At 39.7% G+C, this 14617-nt stretch overlaps 1 protein-coding gene across 2 annotated transcripts; it reads right to left on the bottom strand.

Annotated features, from left to right (window-relative positions):
• Positions 1 to 510: 510 nt before the first annotated feature.
• Positions 511 to 13724, bottom strand: cp (ceruloplasmin). Of its 2 annotated transcripts, XM_051094217.1 has the most exons (20): positions 13534 to 13724; positions 12941 to 13185; positions 12639 to 12851; positions 11604 to 11777; positions 11158 to 11412; positions 10908 to 11073; positions 10662 to 10801; positions 10338 to 10478; positions 10186 to 10230; positions 9255 to 9469; positions 8914 to 9064; positions 8585 to 8797; positions 7825 to 8032; positions 2888 to 3027; positions 2657 to 2785; positions 2140 to 2246; positions 1493 to 1712; positions 1099 to 1238; positions 852 to 1014; positions 511 to 628 (listed from the first exon to the last, which is right to left on the bottom strand). In XM_051094217.1, exons 1-20 carry the CDS (start codon positions 13689 to 13691, stop codon positions 588 to 590), a joined length of 3264 nt encoding a protein of 1087 aa, XP_050950174.1. In that variant the 5' UTR covers positions 13692 to 13724; the 3' UTR covers positions 511 to 587. The 2 variants fall into 2 exon arrangements, with proteins under 2 accessions (XP_050950174.1, XP_050950175.1); XM_051094218.1 differs by lacking the exon at positions 10186 to 10230.
• Positions 13725 to 14617: the final 893 nt, after the last annotated feature.

The following is a 14617-nucleotide window of genomic DNA, read 5'->3' as shown; positions in this document are numbered from 1 at the left end:
TTCATCTCATGGGGTTCATCGTCTGTGTACTCCGGCTCAAAAAGTATGGTGAGAAACTCTTATTTTCTCCTACAACTTAAGAATCGTCCGACATCATTGTACCTTTTTGTTTGTAAACAGCATTTGACTAGATCCGCCTCTGTTCGGCGTGACCTTTCGACATGATTCAATAGTGCGTGAACGTGCATCCCAGAGCCTGTGCTACACAAGCTTTTGTGCTTAAAAAGTATACAAATTTTTATTTTCCGAAAAAAAAAATGACCGATCGTTTCGCTAAATAAGACCCTTCTTCCTCGGCTGGGATCGTTTAGAGCCTTTGAAGCTGCATTTAAACTACATTTTGGAAGTTCAAAATCGGGGCACCAATGAAGGCCATTATATGAAGAAAAATCCTGAAATGTTTTCCTCAAAAAACATAATTTCTTTACGACTGAAGACAGAAAGACATAAACATCTTGGATGACAAGGGGGTGAGTAAATTATTTGTGAATTGTTGTTCTGGAAGTGGACTTCTCCTTTAAAGTGTTTATTTAGAAAAATCATGAGCAAGTATCAAATCAATCTTCCTTTTACAGGCACATGGAATTTCAACCACTACCAAACAAACCCAGGAATCCCCTCTTTTTCCCTAAAAAGAAAGAAAGAATATTACATTTAGTTTGTTTAGCTGCTTAAATATAACCAAAACTAATCACAAAACAAATATTTGTGTAACTGGACTTTCAGATTCTTGTGTCAACCTCCACATTTCACAACATGTCCCGCTCTCCCCGTTGGTATAAACTTTGCATAATTATTCTTGTATTAATCTTGAAATTACTAAATTAAAACTCATGAACAGTGAAACTCACCATCTTTTTTAAGTACGGTGTATGTGGTCTCCATACCAGCCTGGATGTGGTCGGTGACGTGACAGTGCAGTAGCCACGTCCCAGAATCCTGTGGACGCATGGTCACTGTCTGGAACGTCCCAGGGAACAGATCAAACACGTCTGCTCGATGTGTACCACTGACCTGTGGGAAAAGCATGTGGTCATCACACTGCTACTCCATAAGATCTTACATTTTATGAAAATGTGAGTGGGATGGATGGATTACCTTGTAGTCAAAGCTGTGGCCGTGGAAGTGTGCAGTGTGTATGTCCACCTCGTTTCCCATTCCCATCAGATACCAGTACACTTTATCTCCAACCTTCATGTTTAGGCCTTTAAGATTCCCATATACTAAACCATTGATTCCTGTCATAAACAAAGAAATAACCATTAATTTATAAACACATCAGGCCCATCTTAACATTTTGGCCATTTTACACTAGAGCTTTTGGTGAATAATAACTTTTGAATGCTTACATTTGAATGCTGAGGCAATGATGTTTTAAATAAGAGATGAACATTTCTCAGGGTTTAACGGTGCTCAGTTATTTAAGAATTATTTGAAAAATGTCTTTAGAAACCATGAGCAAAACTATATAACCCACAGACATTAAACTCACCATGCATCTTGTTGCTTTCAATAAACTCCTCGTCCTCCTTCAGTGCCTTGGGAGGGTTTTTAACATTAGCTTTGATGTTGTCATCCAGATACCAAGATTCATTCTCATCAAAGACCATGAAGAGTAGAGCAAACTCCTCAATCTCTTTCTTCAGCCCCAGCGTACGCGCCAGGCTCTTCTTGCAGACGACCAGCGGCCCGATCAAACCACTGTACATGTCCTGCATGAGAAGATAATCAGATTTACATAGACTCTTGTATGGTTTGAGCTGATTTAAGCTGGTCCTTAGTTGGTCATGAGTTGGTTTAGACTGGTCATGAGCTGGTTTAAGCTGGTCCTGAGCAACAGCTTATAACCAGCTCAGGACCAACTTAAACTAGCAAAAGAGCAGCTAAGGACCAGCTTAAACCAGCTCAAACTAGCTGCCATGCTTCAAAACATACCTAAACAGCATATGCTGGGTTTTGTTTTTTGTTTTTTCAATAGGGGAGATGCTATAAATTCATACAAATTTGTCAAAAACGTAAAATAGCTACAAATTGTCAGAAGATTGTGCTGGTAAGCAGCAGCAAAAAAACATATCATTTAGATCCAAGCTGGATGTAAACAAGGTCCCATGTCCTTGTTTCAATTGGTGAGAAAGGTACCTTGATAACATCTACGGCGGAGTAATACGCTCCGACACTGCATTCCTCCTGCTCTTCTGTCGGCCCAGAATTCTTTGGAAGGTACCAGGTATAGGTCTGAGTTTCACCTTGAGGAAGCAACACATACATTTAGACTTCATAAACAATATCCTGCTGAAAAACAACAACAACAACAACAAAAACTATAGAAACTATTACAGAAATGCTAATGGTTTCCACTACTAAGACCATTACAAAGATTACAAATCATCAACTTTTAACTATTAAAACCATTAGAAAATGCTTTCCTGTAGTGTGTTTTGGTACATACTCCGTTAGGATTTAGTGGTTTTGGCAAGTCATCAATAGAAGGTGACCAATTGTCAGTAGAGACCAACAGGGACCAACCAGAGTTTACATTAAAACAAGTACAATTCCCATTGTAACCAGTAAAACCATTACAAATTCTGTGACGTTTTAGTTTTATTCAGCAGGGTATGTCCTTAAATTTGTCTAAAATACAATTGTCAACTCTTACCTGGACGTGTCAGGGCAACCTGAGGACTTTCAGTTTTAACTCCATGGGCATGTATGGAGTACGGCCTCTTAGCCATGTTCTTAAACACAATCTTCACTTTTTCTCCCACTTTACCATGAATCATGGGTCCTAAGATGAACAATACCAAAGCTAAGCATATTTTAAAGGTTTACAAACATATACACCAAATGAGCCAACCACCGATGTACAGCATATTCTATAGATATTTACCCATAATTCCCAAGTGTTCCATATCAGCAGATCTTTCCTTGGGTTTGGTGAAGGTTTCATCAGTGTACTCTCTGTACAGCACCTTCTTATATTTTGAACCAATGAATTTGCCTTCTTTCTTGAGGAACTCGTTGCCTTTACTGAATACATCAAAATAAATATGATTTAGAACTTGCATTCTCTGTACTGACAGTATATATATATATATATTTTTTTTTTTGTATTTTCATAGATATTGCCTGAATAGTCTTTGTATACTGGATTTAGTCCAAAACTACACTACACTACTAAACTACACTTAATTGGTCAGTCTGTTATAACCCACTCAAGAACCATTGGAGTTTGTGGCATTAATTCAGTTATTCGCTGATAATCTTACACATCACGTCACACCCCAGGACAGTTTGTTGTGTTTGTGGTTTCTTCCTCTTGTGCCCATATTTGGTTAAGTTCCTGTTCCTGTTCTCGTTCTGTCATTATTTGTTGATCCACCTCACCCGTCTGTCCCTGATTAGCACCCCTAAGTTCTAGCCTGTTCAGATCTTCCATGTCCAATATTGAACGGAGAGCTTATATGCCTGCCTGCGTATTACACTTGTGTGGACTAATTAAAGACCATTTGACCTAATCTTCCTCTTTGTGCGTGTTTGATAGACCACGAACCTGTGGCAGAACATGGAACCTAAAATAAACGTAAGCGGCATCTTCCACTTGTTTTGTTTTCCAATTTTGTTAGTTTTTATTTTTTGTTATGAATGATCCCGCTGTCCTCGTCCTCCTGCTGGAGCAGGGGGACCTCTCTCTCAAGGATCACACCGAGGATTTTGTGTTTCTGGCCAACTACACACAATACCTGGACAACTGCCTCTGCTCATTCTATCAGGTTGGACTTAATGCCATCATACAAGTGCAGTTGTCTGGGGATGGTCCTCGAGAGAACTTTGCCACCTTTGTGAAGTGGGTGTTGGTGTTCTGTGGATCACTGCTGATGGTGGTCATCACGGACGATGACACCAGCCCCTTTCCAGACCTAGAGCCCAGCCCACCTTCACCCTGCTGCGCGGAGCCAAAGCCCGAGCCCACCGCGGACCAGAGTATGTGAGCGGAGTGGAGTGGGAGCGGAGCGCGGAGTGGAGCAGTGTGATTTTTAATGGAGTGAGGAGCGGAAATTTTAAAAGTCGGAGCGTTGTGGTTTTTACTCGCTCCAAGAGCGCTCCAGCATCGCTCCATCACGAGTACAATTCATGACAACGACCCATAATATAACTGCATATAGCAAGAATTCACGTGTTAAACAAAGCCTATTTAGCTAGCTTGATAAAGATGGGATCACTCAAATCAGAAAGAATGTGAAAACTAGGATATATGGCAATGGACATGAGCGGAAAATTATAGTTTTCAGTGAATTAGTTTGTTCTTTCAAGATACTGAATATTTTCAAGTAAAAGCGTGATTTAATAATGCATTCAAACAAATGTAAACTTACTGTGGTATTTCATCTGTATATCCGATTCCAATTGGCATGAGGAAAAAATTTGCGCAATAGTGTTCCAATAAGCCACTTTAAAACTATACTTTCGTTTTATTTCTGTTATTTTTTTCCTTTAATGTACATTATGAATAGAACTGTGGTATTTCAAACATACTGAAATAGTTTAGATGCGGAGCGAAGGCGGAGCGGTGTTTCTGGTATCAGTGAGCGCAGAGTGGAGCGGGAGCGGGAAACGGTGAACCCGGAGCGGAGCTGGAGCGGAGCGGTTATAAAATGCACAGAGCGCGGAGGGGAAATTATTGTCGCTCCACTCCGCTCACATACTCTGCCGCGGACGGACAGCATATTCCCGCTATCATAGAGCATCGCCGAGGAGAGCAACATCGCCGAGGAGATCGTCCAGAGCCCAAGCCTCTCGACAGTGGAGGGGATCACAGAGGGGTGTGAGAGCATGGAAGGAAGCCCTACCCACTTCACCACCGCTGGGGGTGAGCAACACTGGACTCAAGAGATTTAATTGACTTTGACTGTGAGTTACCAACACTTCTTCTGTCATCATCTGAACTATTCAGCTTGCAAGAAATCCCACCCAAACTCCCTCTCCCACCTCCTCTTCTTCCAATTCTCATCTCTTCTGCTGCTGCATCCTGGCAGCCCCTCTGCTCACCCTCAGTCTAACATCTGGGCGGTGGGATCGGGGTCTGACAGTCTCCATCATCGTCGAGTCTGGAGGACACCTCGACTCCGCCTCCAGCCTCTGAGCCCTAGATTCTACGTCAGTCCTGTGACCTAGTGGCTTCCAGCTCCCTCACCTCCACCGGAGCCAATCAGTCCACCAGCTCTGCTGGGCTCCCTCATCCCTCCAACTCCGCCTTAGTCAGTTGTCCCCCTTCCTCCACTTTAGGACTGCACTCCTCCGGCTGCACCTTGTCCCTTCGTCATTCCGGCTCCGTTGGGCTTCTCCTTTCCTCCAGCTCCACCTCAGTCCTCTGTCGCTCCGGCTCTGCCGTGGTCTTCCGAAACTCTCTGCCTATGCCTTGGTTGCTGAAGACACCTGCTCTGCCTTGGCCCTCCGGATTCTCGACTTAGCCCTGGCTCATCGGCTCTCTGTCTCAGCCTCGGGATACACCACCTACTCCACCGCCATTGGTCAGCCCCCTGGAGTTGTCAGCCCTTCCTCCACCATGGCTCCTCCCTCAGTCACCTCCACCTTGGGTGGCCATCATGGCTGTGATCCTCCCTCTGTCTGATCCGCCCTGGACTCTGTTTGCCATCCTCCTCTCGGGTGTCTGTCCTCCATCCTTCCTTTTGTCTCTGCGGTGCGAGGTCACGCCTTCCGGGAGGGGGGCGAACTGTCACACCCCAGGACTATTTGTTGTGGTTTCTCCCTCTTGTCATTTTTTGTTGAGCTTCCTCACCTGTCTGTCCCTGCATGTCCCCTACTTTAGTATTAGCCTGTTCAGTTCTCCCTCATCAAGTATTGAATGTAGACATTATTAGTGTTGTTTTTGGTGGCCTGTTTTAATTTTAGTTTTAGTCTAGTCTTTGTGCAAAGCTGTTTAGTTTTAGTCACATTCATACTCTTTTTAGTCTAGTCAAGTTTCAGTCGACTAAAAGTCTGAGCATTTTAGTCTTATTTTAGTCAGAATTATCCATGACTATTTTAGTCTAGTTTTAGTCGACAAAAACTGATGACATTTTCGTCTAGTTTTAGTCAACAAAAATTGATGACATTTAGTCTAGTTTTAGTCAATGAAAATTTTATTGTAGTCTGACAAAAGTAGCTACAGTATTTGGCCAACAAGGGATGCTTAGCAGTGTTAGGTTACTTCCAAAAGTTACTAGTTTTAGTTACTGTATTTTAAAAATAATTAGTTACATTACAATATTACTGTCTCTGAATTGTAATGCCTTACACTACTTTTGAGTTACTTTCACCAAAATATCCACAGAAGTATGACTAGGCATTACAAAATGTAATTTACTGCAGCTCATTATGCATCCAGTGGAGGGTAATGAGGTAGGTCTATATAGCATAAAATTATAAAATCATATTTAGATTTAGATTAGCCTCATATTTAGGCTACTGGTATGTAGGTCTAAATTAAAGTTATAGTTTAGGTTAAACACAGATAAGCACAAAATTGTTACATTTTATGTACAAACAATAAACACAATACATAGCCTATAGACTATTTTGAACGGTTTTCGGAACAAAACAAGAATAAAATACAAAGTTGCTAAACAAGCCAAAACAAATTAGGCTAATTTAAAGCGAAACTGAAACCAAACGCGTTGTTCTCACGCAGCCTACCTCTTTCATTTGGCATGAACCCACTTAAATGTGTCCATATTCGCAATGTATTTGAATGCTAAACTATTATTTATTAGTAAACCAAGCTTTGTACTTAATGCGCGTAAAAACATCCTCACATGAGCAAATATGTGTTTGGCCCGATCTCAGGCTGAACGACACGGATTACACTACGCAGTAAGCAATATTTGAATGAATCAGTGTATATGTTTGTTGACTGCATTTTATTCTGATAATGAACAGGCTGTATGTGTGTGTGCGTGAGGCACCGGCGCGATCGAACAGCGGAAACAAACAACAAAAAATACTCAGTCATTTTTGGTCATACAGATCATTCGAAATGGCAGCGTGTTTACTCTTATTTCTGTCATCTCATGTTTCTTTCCGTGAACTTTCGACGAGCGCTGCGCCACACTCTTTTCCTTTTGTTTTGTTAATCTGTTAATTGGGCTATTTAAGTTAAATATATTTTGCGTATTCATTATATATATATATATATATAGACTATGATTTGATAAAAAACAGGTTTTGATACTCCCAACACTGATGATTAGTACACATGGAGTCAGATAGTTTGACTTGTTTGTTGTCGTCTTCTAAATAATACCGCGAGTGGGGCTTGAGGAAGTGACGTCGCCTGCGTCTGCGCAGTACAACCTGATGCAGCCCACTTCAGAAATACTGCGAAATAATAATAATAACGCGACTAAACAAAACGAAATAACGTATAATATTTCGTTTCGTCTCGTTTCGATTAACGAAAATGAAGAGACATTTTAGCATAGTTTTTATTTTGTAAACCACATTTTGTCTCGTTTTTGTTCGTCAACAATATTGCATTTTACATTTAATTATAGTCATCGTCACATGTCCAGCATTTTCGTTGCGTCTCGTCTTGTTTTCGTCACGTGATAAAGGTTCGTTGACGACGTCATAATTTTCGTTGACGAAAGCAACACTAGACATTATAGGTGTGTTTCTTGCCTGCCTGCCTGCTGTGTATTACCCCGACTAATTAAAGACTATTTGACCTAATTTTCCTCTTTGTGCGTGTTTGATAGACCATGATCCTCTGACATCACAATAAATCTCAAATATCATTTATGAGTTCTGGTGAAGGACTTGGAATACCTTTCTTTCAGACCATTGTTCATCTTTTCCTCCCATGTGCGGGTGGGGGAATAGTCCCAGTCCATCTCAACTGCAGCGATGTAATACTTCTTCTGGTGTAGCATGATCTCAGACTGACGGTCCAAGAAACTGCACTTCTCCACTGTGTAATTGGCTCTCATGCCTCCATGATAGTGATCCGTGGTTTTGCATCCCACCTCAAACTGTCCTGCAGACGTCACATTGCATCATCAGAACAGCACAATGTGTGTAAATTTTGATTTTTGTCTCATGGATGTTTATGTGAGAATGTAATTAATTTATCTTGATTTTGATGCATAAATCTAACAATGCTCAGTAAGGCTCCAAACATGTAATTTGTTTAATCTGGAATGCAACAGAAGAATGTTTCAACTGTTTTTGTTCATATAATGAAAATCGGCCTGGTCCAAAACAAAATTAGACTCCACTAACTTTCTTTGTATAGACAAAAATATCTCAAAATATGTTTCAGAGTAACTTCTTTGGTGTTCCAATAAATAAATGAATACAAATTTGTACACAAATGTCATGGCATGTCAAAACTTTTTCAGGGCCCCAAAACACCGTCAGACCCCAGAGGATTAACATGTCAGCTGATCAAAAAAAGAATTCAACAACACTGTTTTAAAACCATAGTAGATATATAAAAACATGTATGGTGTTAAAATAAGACTTTAAATGCAGCACATAGTTGTTCTTTGTCACAGTGAGTTTAAAGAAGGAAGAGAATGGACTGTACCCATGCTGTCAGGCTCCATGATGACAGTATGAGAGATATGTGGAAACACATTGATGGTGTCTCTCCTGGTATCTTTGTAGAGGAACCTGTTGCCCTCAAAATAAAGTCCATGGATGTCAACCTCAGATCCTAGTCCAGACAGATGCCAAGACACCTTATCACCTTTGCACATACTTAGGCCTTTCAGATTCCCATACATGTACCCATTGAGTGCTGTGAATGAAAAAAAAAAGTTTTGGGTGTAAATGCTAAATAAATAAATAAATAAATACAGCTTGTGTGCTGCAGAAATGCAAAAATGTTTTTCATGAAGTGTGACCAATGCTTACAGTGCATTTTATTGGACTCCTGAAAGTCTTTATCTTCTTTCTTTACAGATTTGGGTTGTTTTGCGAATCTGTTGATGTTGTCATCCAAATACCAGCTCAGGTTCTCATCAAACACAGTTGCAAGAAGATGAAACTCTTTCTTTACATTTTTCTTGGATTGAAACAAATATAGGCAAAGCTATGAGCACATTGTTGGGAATACCCAAACCCAAATGGAACCTATGCTAACAAAACTCAAAAAATCATTTAAGTTCTCTGCATGCTTTCAGCTACTAATATAGTACTACTTTCATCTCCACACATTTTACAAATGTGTAAAACTCAACATCCACCTCCCTCACCTGCTTTGCTGATTTGAGGGTTTTTGGCTTGCAGATCAGAAGAGGCCCAACCAAGCCAGAGTTGGTGTCTCGAATGGGATCCACCGCTGAATAGTACATGTAGGTGATGCAGTCTGGATCTTTTTCGGTTGGTCCTGCATCTTTAGGAACCACCCACTCATACTTGTAGGTGGTGTCAGGCCGGACCAATGCAGCAGGAAGTGGCTCAACCACTCCTTAAAGAGATGAACAACATACAACTTCAACATTTCTACATTCAGTGATTGTTTTCAGTCATAGTACAAGATGTGTTGAGTTCGGCTCCTGGAGGGTCAATGTCCTGTAAAGTTCAGCTCCAACCTGCTCCAACGCACTTGCCTGAAAGTTTCTAATGTTCCTGAAGAGCATGATTTGCTGGTTTAGGATTCAAGCTAAACTCTGCAGGATAGTTTCTTCCAGGAGCAGGATTTGACACCCATTGGATAGCAGATCATTAAACACCACCAGTACCCACTTTTGAAGGGCTTTTTAATTGGAATATATATGCTGGGAAAGCATCCCTGCGACCCCACATAATGGTTTAGAAAATGGATGGATGAATGATAGATGAATGGATTATGAAGCAAACTTTTTTTTTCTTTGGAGTAATGTCAACTGGTGAATTGTTCACAATGAGACAAGAAACAAGTATTAAGAAAGCAAATAGAGTGAATTTTTCATTAAAGCAAGTCATGTGTTTACTAATCACACAGACAATTCAGAGAGACTTTGGTCTCTCATGGATTTGGACTGATTTGTTTGAGTCCAGCCAGGACTGGAAAATACGCTTTTGCGCAATGATCACTGGCCTTGATTCAATATTAGACTTATTAGACAACAGTCTGGGTTTGCTTATCCCTTCATTTCCAGAACAACCAGACCTTTCTGTAAACCATTGAGATCTTTTTCTTACTTGCTTCTTTCTTGATTTCACGAAGCTTCTTGGCAGTGTATGACTCTGCATTTAAAAAATAAATAAATTAATTAATAATAATGATATTTTGTTTAAGTGTGTCATTTAATTTTTTTTTACCTTTACTGTATTTAATGAGGTTTGTACTTTACCTTCCAGGACGTTGTGGTAGAGAGTTCCATCCATTTCTATGTTATATTGCACTCCGTGAGGTTGGATACTGTAGGGCCTGCTTGCTTTATTTCTAAATGTCACTTTAATTGTGTCCTCTTCTTCTGCTCTGATGATTGGACCTAAAACCATCCCAAAGACATTGATTTATACTTTCATTATCGCTGTATAATCAAAGCATTGACATAATGTCAAGACAATTAATGTCCGCACTCACAGGTACAAGCAAATCTCTGCAACTTGTTCTTTGTAATGTCACAGATTCAACAACGTTTGTGTACCCAAAGAAATTGAAATTTTGTTACCCAGAATTCCCAGGTGCTGCTCCTCAGAGGTTCTCTCTTTGCGCTTGGTGAATGTGTCATCTGTATATTCCACATATTGGACCTTCTTGTATTTGCCCCCAATGCGATCATTGCGGTTATCAAAGAAAGTGTCAGAAACACTGTGGATGTTCAGAGACATAAACTTAAATTAAAGGACAAAATTACATTCCCTTTGACTTTAATGTGTCTTTCAGATGAATGAAGATCTTAAAATAGTTGTATTACCTGTCATCAACAAGTTTCTTCCCTGAATACTGGTTTATCTCCGTTGGCCCATAATCCCAAATGATTTCCTCAGCGGCAATGTAATACTGTCTCACTGCTCCAAATGGTCTGGGCTTATGCACATTTGGGAAACACTTCTTAATCTCAAAAATGGCTTGCATGCCAGCTAAAATGGGGAGAAATGTAAACAATGCAATTATAATAACGCATAATTTTTGCATTCATACTGTCAAATCTGGCCTTTCTGTACCTTCCAGATGATCATTGACCTGACAGCTGAGGAGCCACTGGCCGGGATTATCTGCCACCATTTCTACATTGACAAAAGTAGCTGGGAACAGACTGATGGTGTCAACATGGTGCTGTTTTTCCGTCAAGATCTGTCCATGGAAAAAGGCTGAGTGGATATCCACCTCGTTCCCCATCCCAAACAAGTGCCAGTGGATCTTATTGCCCATGCACATACTGAGGTCCGGCAGGTTGCCAAAGACATACCCATTGATAGCTACAATAAAGTTCAAAAAGGGCATTGAGATTTCTGGATAGTTTCCCAGACTTAGAAAAAAAAAGTACATAGGATATACTCTACAGTACGCTACTTTTAGGTAATTCACAGATGTGCTATGTGACCTGATGGCCTGTTCATAGTTCCACCTTTCATGAGCCATTATTCTAGGACATTATTACTAAACTCACAGTGCATTTTATTGCTTTCCTGGAAGTCTTCATCATCCTTGTTGACTTTGGCAGGAGCTGTGCAGTAGGTCTTGATATTTTCATCCAGATACCAGCTGAGGTTCTCGTCAGACACCGTAAACATAAGGGTGTAAAGATAGTCAGCTGTTTTGTCCCCGTGCACATCAAGAAAGCCTGAGAATTGCACAAACAACAAAGAATCATACATTATTAGTGGACTATATCATAACTTGAAGTGTGTGAATTACACTATACAATGTCATGACGTGAGATGGAAAATATCTCATGTCACATATAATACACAGGTCAAAAGTTTACATACACCTTGCAGAATCTGTGAAATGGTAATTACTTTACCAAAATGAGAGGGATCATACAAAATGCATGTTATTTTTTTATCTTGTACTGACCTGAATAAGACAAATAACATAAAAGACATTTACATTTAGTTCACAAGAGAAAATTATAGCTGAATTTATAAAATTACCCCATTTAAAAGTTTACATATGCTTGATTCTTAATGCTGTGTTGTTACCTAAATGATTCACAGCTTTTCTTTTTTTAAGATAGTTGTTCATAAGTCCCTTGTTTGTCCTGAACAGAGGCTACAGAAGATACTTACATGTTTCCCAGAATACAAAATAAGTGAAATTTACCCTAATTTGCAAATTCAAAAAGTTTTTACCTCACTGGCTCTTAATGCATGGTTTGTCCTTTTGGAGCATCAGTGAGCATTTGAGCCTTTATGTAATAGTTGCATATGAGTCCCTCAGTTGTCCTCAGTGTGAAAAGTTGGATCTCAAAATCATTCATTGTCATTGTTGGAAAGGGTTCAGGGGTTCATATACAAAAATGCAGACAAACCAAAGAATTTGTAAGACCTTAAGGATTTTTCTGAAGAACAGCGGGCAGTTTAACTGTTCAGGACAAACAAGGGACTCATGAAAAACAATCTTGCATTGCTTGCATTTGGACCTTCAACTTTACTGAGAGATCCTGACATTTGAATGTGGAAGTAAGGAGAAAGCGTTGTACCTTTTTTACATATAATGAGAGGTCCAATGAGACCTGAGGCAATGTCTTTGGGAGCGTTAACATGCGAGTGGTATATTCTGGTCAGACAGTTAGTGTCATCTTTTCCAGGACTATGTGAAGCTGGTAGGGTCCAAACGTAGCTGAACGACTTCCCAGGGGCCACTGAATCATCTGCTTTCTCCGCTTTTTCTGATGAGTCGGGATATAGTGCTCCTGGAGAGAAATCCACAGTTTTCATAATGAGCAATTTATGAGCAAAAGATAAAGTGATCAAATGAATTCAAATGCTTATTTGACATCACCTTCAAAGGACTTGTTGTAACTAAGGCCATGAGCATGTATGGAGTACGCTCGTTTAGCCATGTTCTTCAGGTGCACAACAACTATGTCATTTTCTTCTGCACTAATGAGGGGTCCAAGGAAGCCCAACCACTTGGGTTTTTCTATCTCTTGCATGTAGTTGGAATCAGTGTATTGCTGGTACACTGCTTTCCTATACACCCGCCCGATCCGCTGCTCACCTCTCTCCAGAAACACACGTGCTTCTCTGTCAAACACCAAAACAAAATTTTCTGTGAGGTTTACATTCACTGACCCAGAAATGGAAGAATTTCTTTCCTCTGTCAGGTAAAAATTATAACTTATAAAGCACACCATTAAATGCTTAGAAAATTTGTAGCACACTCCTCAACAACTACTTTATTACTTAGGGTTAAGGGTTTGTTGAAGACCCAGAATCTAAAGCTGCATTCAAAGTGACAACTATCTGCAGAAACAAAGTAACCGAAGCTTGTTGAAATCATTCATTTTCAATGTACGGCAACATAATCTGTATACAGTATAAAGCAGCAATTCAGTTCACTTGCATACAGAACTCAGAATTGTTTGTACTCACTCATCTTCTTTTATGGTTTTGTTCTGAATCAAATTTTTACCACTAGGAGCATAATCCCACTGAATCTCCTTAATGGCAAAAAAATATTCCCTTGTGATCGAAGACACAATTCCAGCACAACACAAAACCCCGAGCAGCGTCCACTGCAGCCCCTTCATTTTGGATCACTGGGATTTGACTATCAAAATGGAGCAGATGGTTCACCTCTTTAAATAATGAAGGGTGACAGCAGTCAGCCAATCACAACACATGTGAAGAGGGCAAGTTTACTTGTAAACACACAACTGGACCATCTGGCAGTACACAACCCCGTGAATTTACTGGCAGTATGTGACCCAATGAACTCTAGGAAATTCCTAACTTTCAGAAAACCCTGTGTCAATTTTCAGTTGCAGTCATCAACCATCTGTCTGATAGAGCTTAATTGTGCCTGAATTTGTGTTAATATTGTCAAATTCATTTTGAGACATTATGTTTTTCTTGGTTGGACAATTTCTAGATACAATACCAAACAAACAAACAAAAAATATATGAACTGCATAAGATTTGTAAAGAAAAGTACTAATCCCATTGTTTGGGTGTGTTGGTAGACATGAAAAACACTGCTGACCAAAACCCCCAACTTGTTTGCATTACATAATAGATCAATAGGGTTTTAGATATTTGCATTTGAGGAGTTGAGAAATGTTTGTCTGCAGGAACTTGAAAACTCAGCATTTTAAATGAAGTGGGACAGATCATTTTAAAATAATAAATCAATTTATCTGTCTACTATGCTAATATTTGTTGTTAAATCATACCTCACTACTAATGAACAGGAGAGACAGGGTGAAAGTCAACAATTTTATTGAATAATGATGCCCTTAGTGCTGTTTGTACACTGAAAAAATTGTTGTTGGTTTTGTTGGTTCAACTTAGAAATTGTACTTCATGTGGTAAAATCTACAATAACTGGTTATGATGAAATGAAATAAATGATTTAAGATTACTGATTATAACTGAATTCAACCAACCTGAAAAAAAGGTAAAATTGTCACCATTGTTGAGATTCATGTGCTGATTCTTGATCTTTGTGTGAGTCAAA

This window comes from Labeo rohita, chromosome 22, assembly GCF_022985175.1.
Source record: "Labeo rohita strain BAU-BD-2019 chromosome 22, IGBB_LRoh.1.0, whole genome shotgun sequence".
In the NCBI taxonomy this organism is placed as follows: Eukaryota; Metazoa; Chordata; class Actinopteri; order Cypriniformes; family Cyprinidae; genus Labeo; species Labeo rohita.
The sequence above is the reverse complement of the archived record's forward strand: the minus strand, read 5'-3'. Positions and strand labels throughout refer to the sequence as shown.

Bases quoted from the DNA above. Each gene is read 5' to 3' on its own strand.
- cp (XM_051094217.1), bottom strand. From the start codon at position 13,691: ATGAAGGGGCTGCAGTGGACGCTGCTCGGGGTTTTGTGTTGTGCTGGA. The intron at 13,186-13,533 runs GTGAGTACAAAC...GGTGTTTGACAG, and splicing joins AAAACCATAAAAGAAGATGA to AGAAGCACGTGTGTTTCTGG. The intron at 1,713-2,139 runs GTACCTTTCTCA...CTTCTCATGCAG, and splicing joins CCGCCGTAGATGTTATCAAG to GACATGTACAGTGGTTTGAT.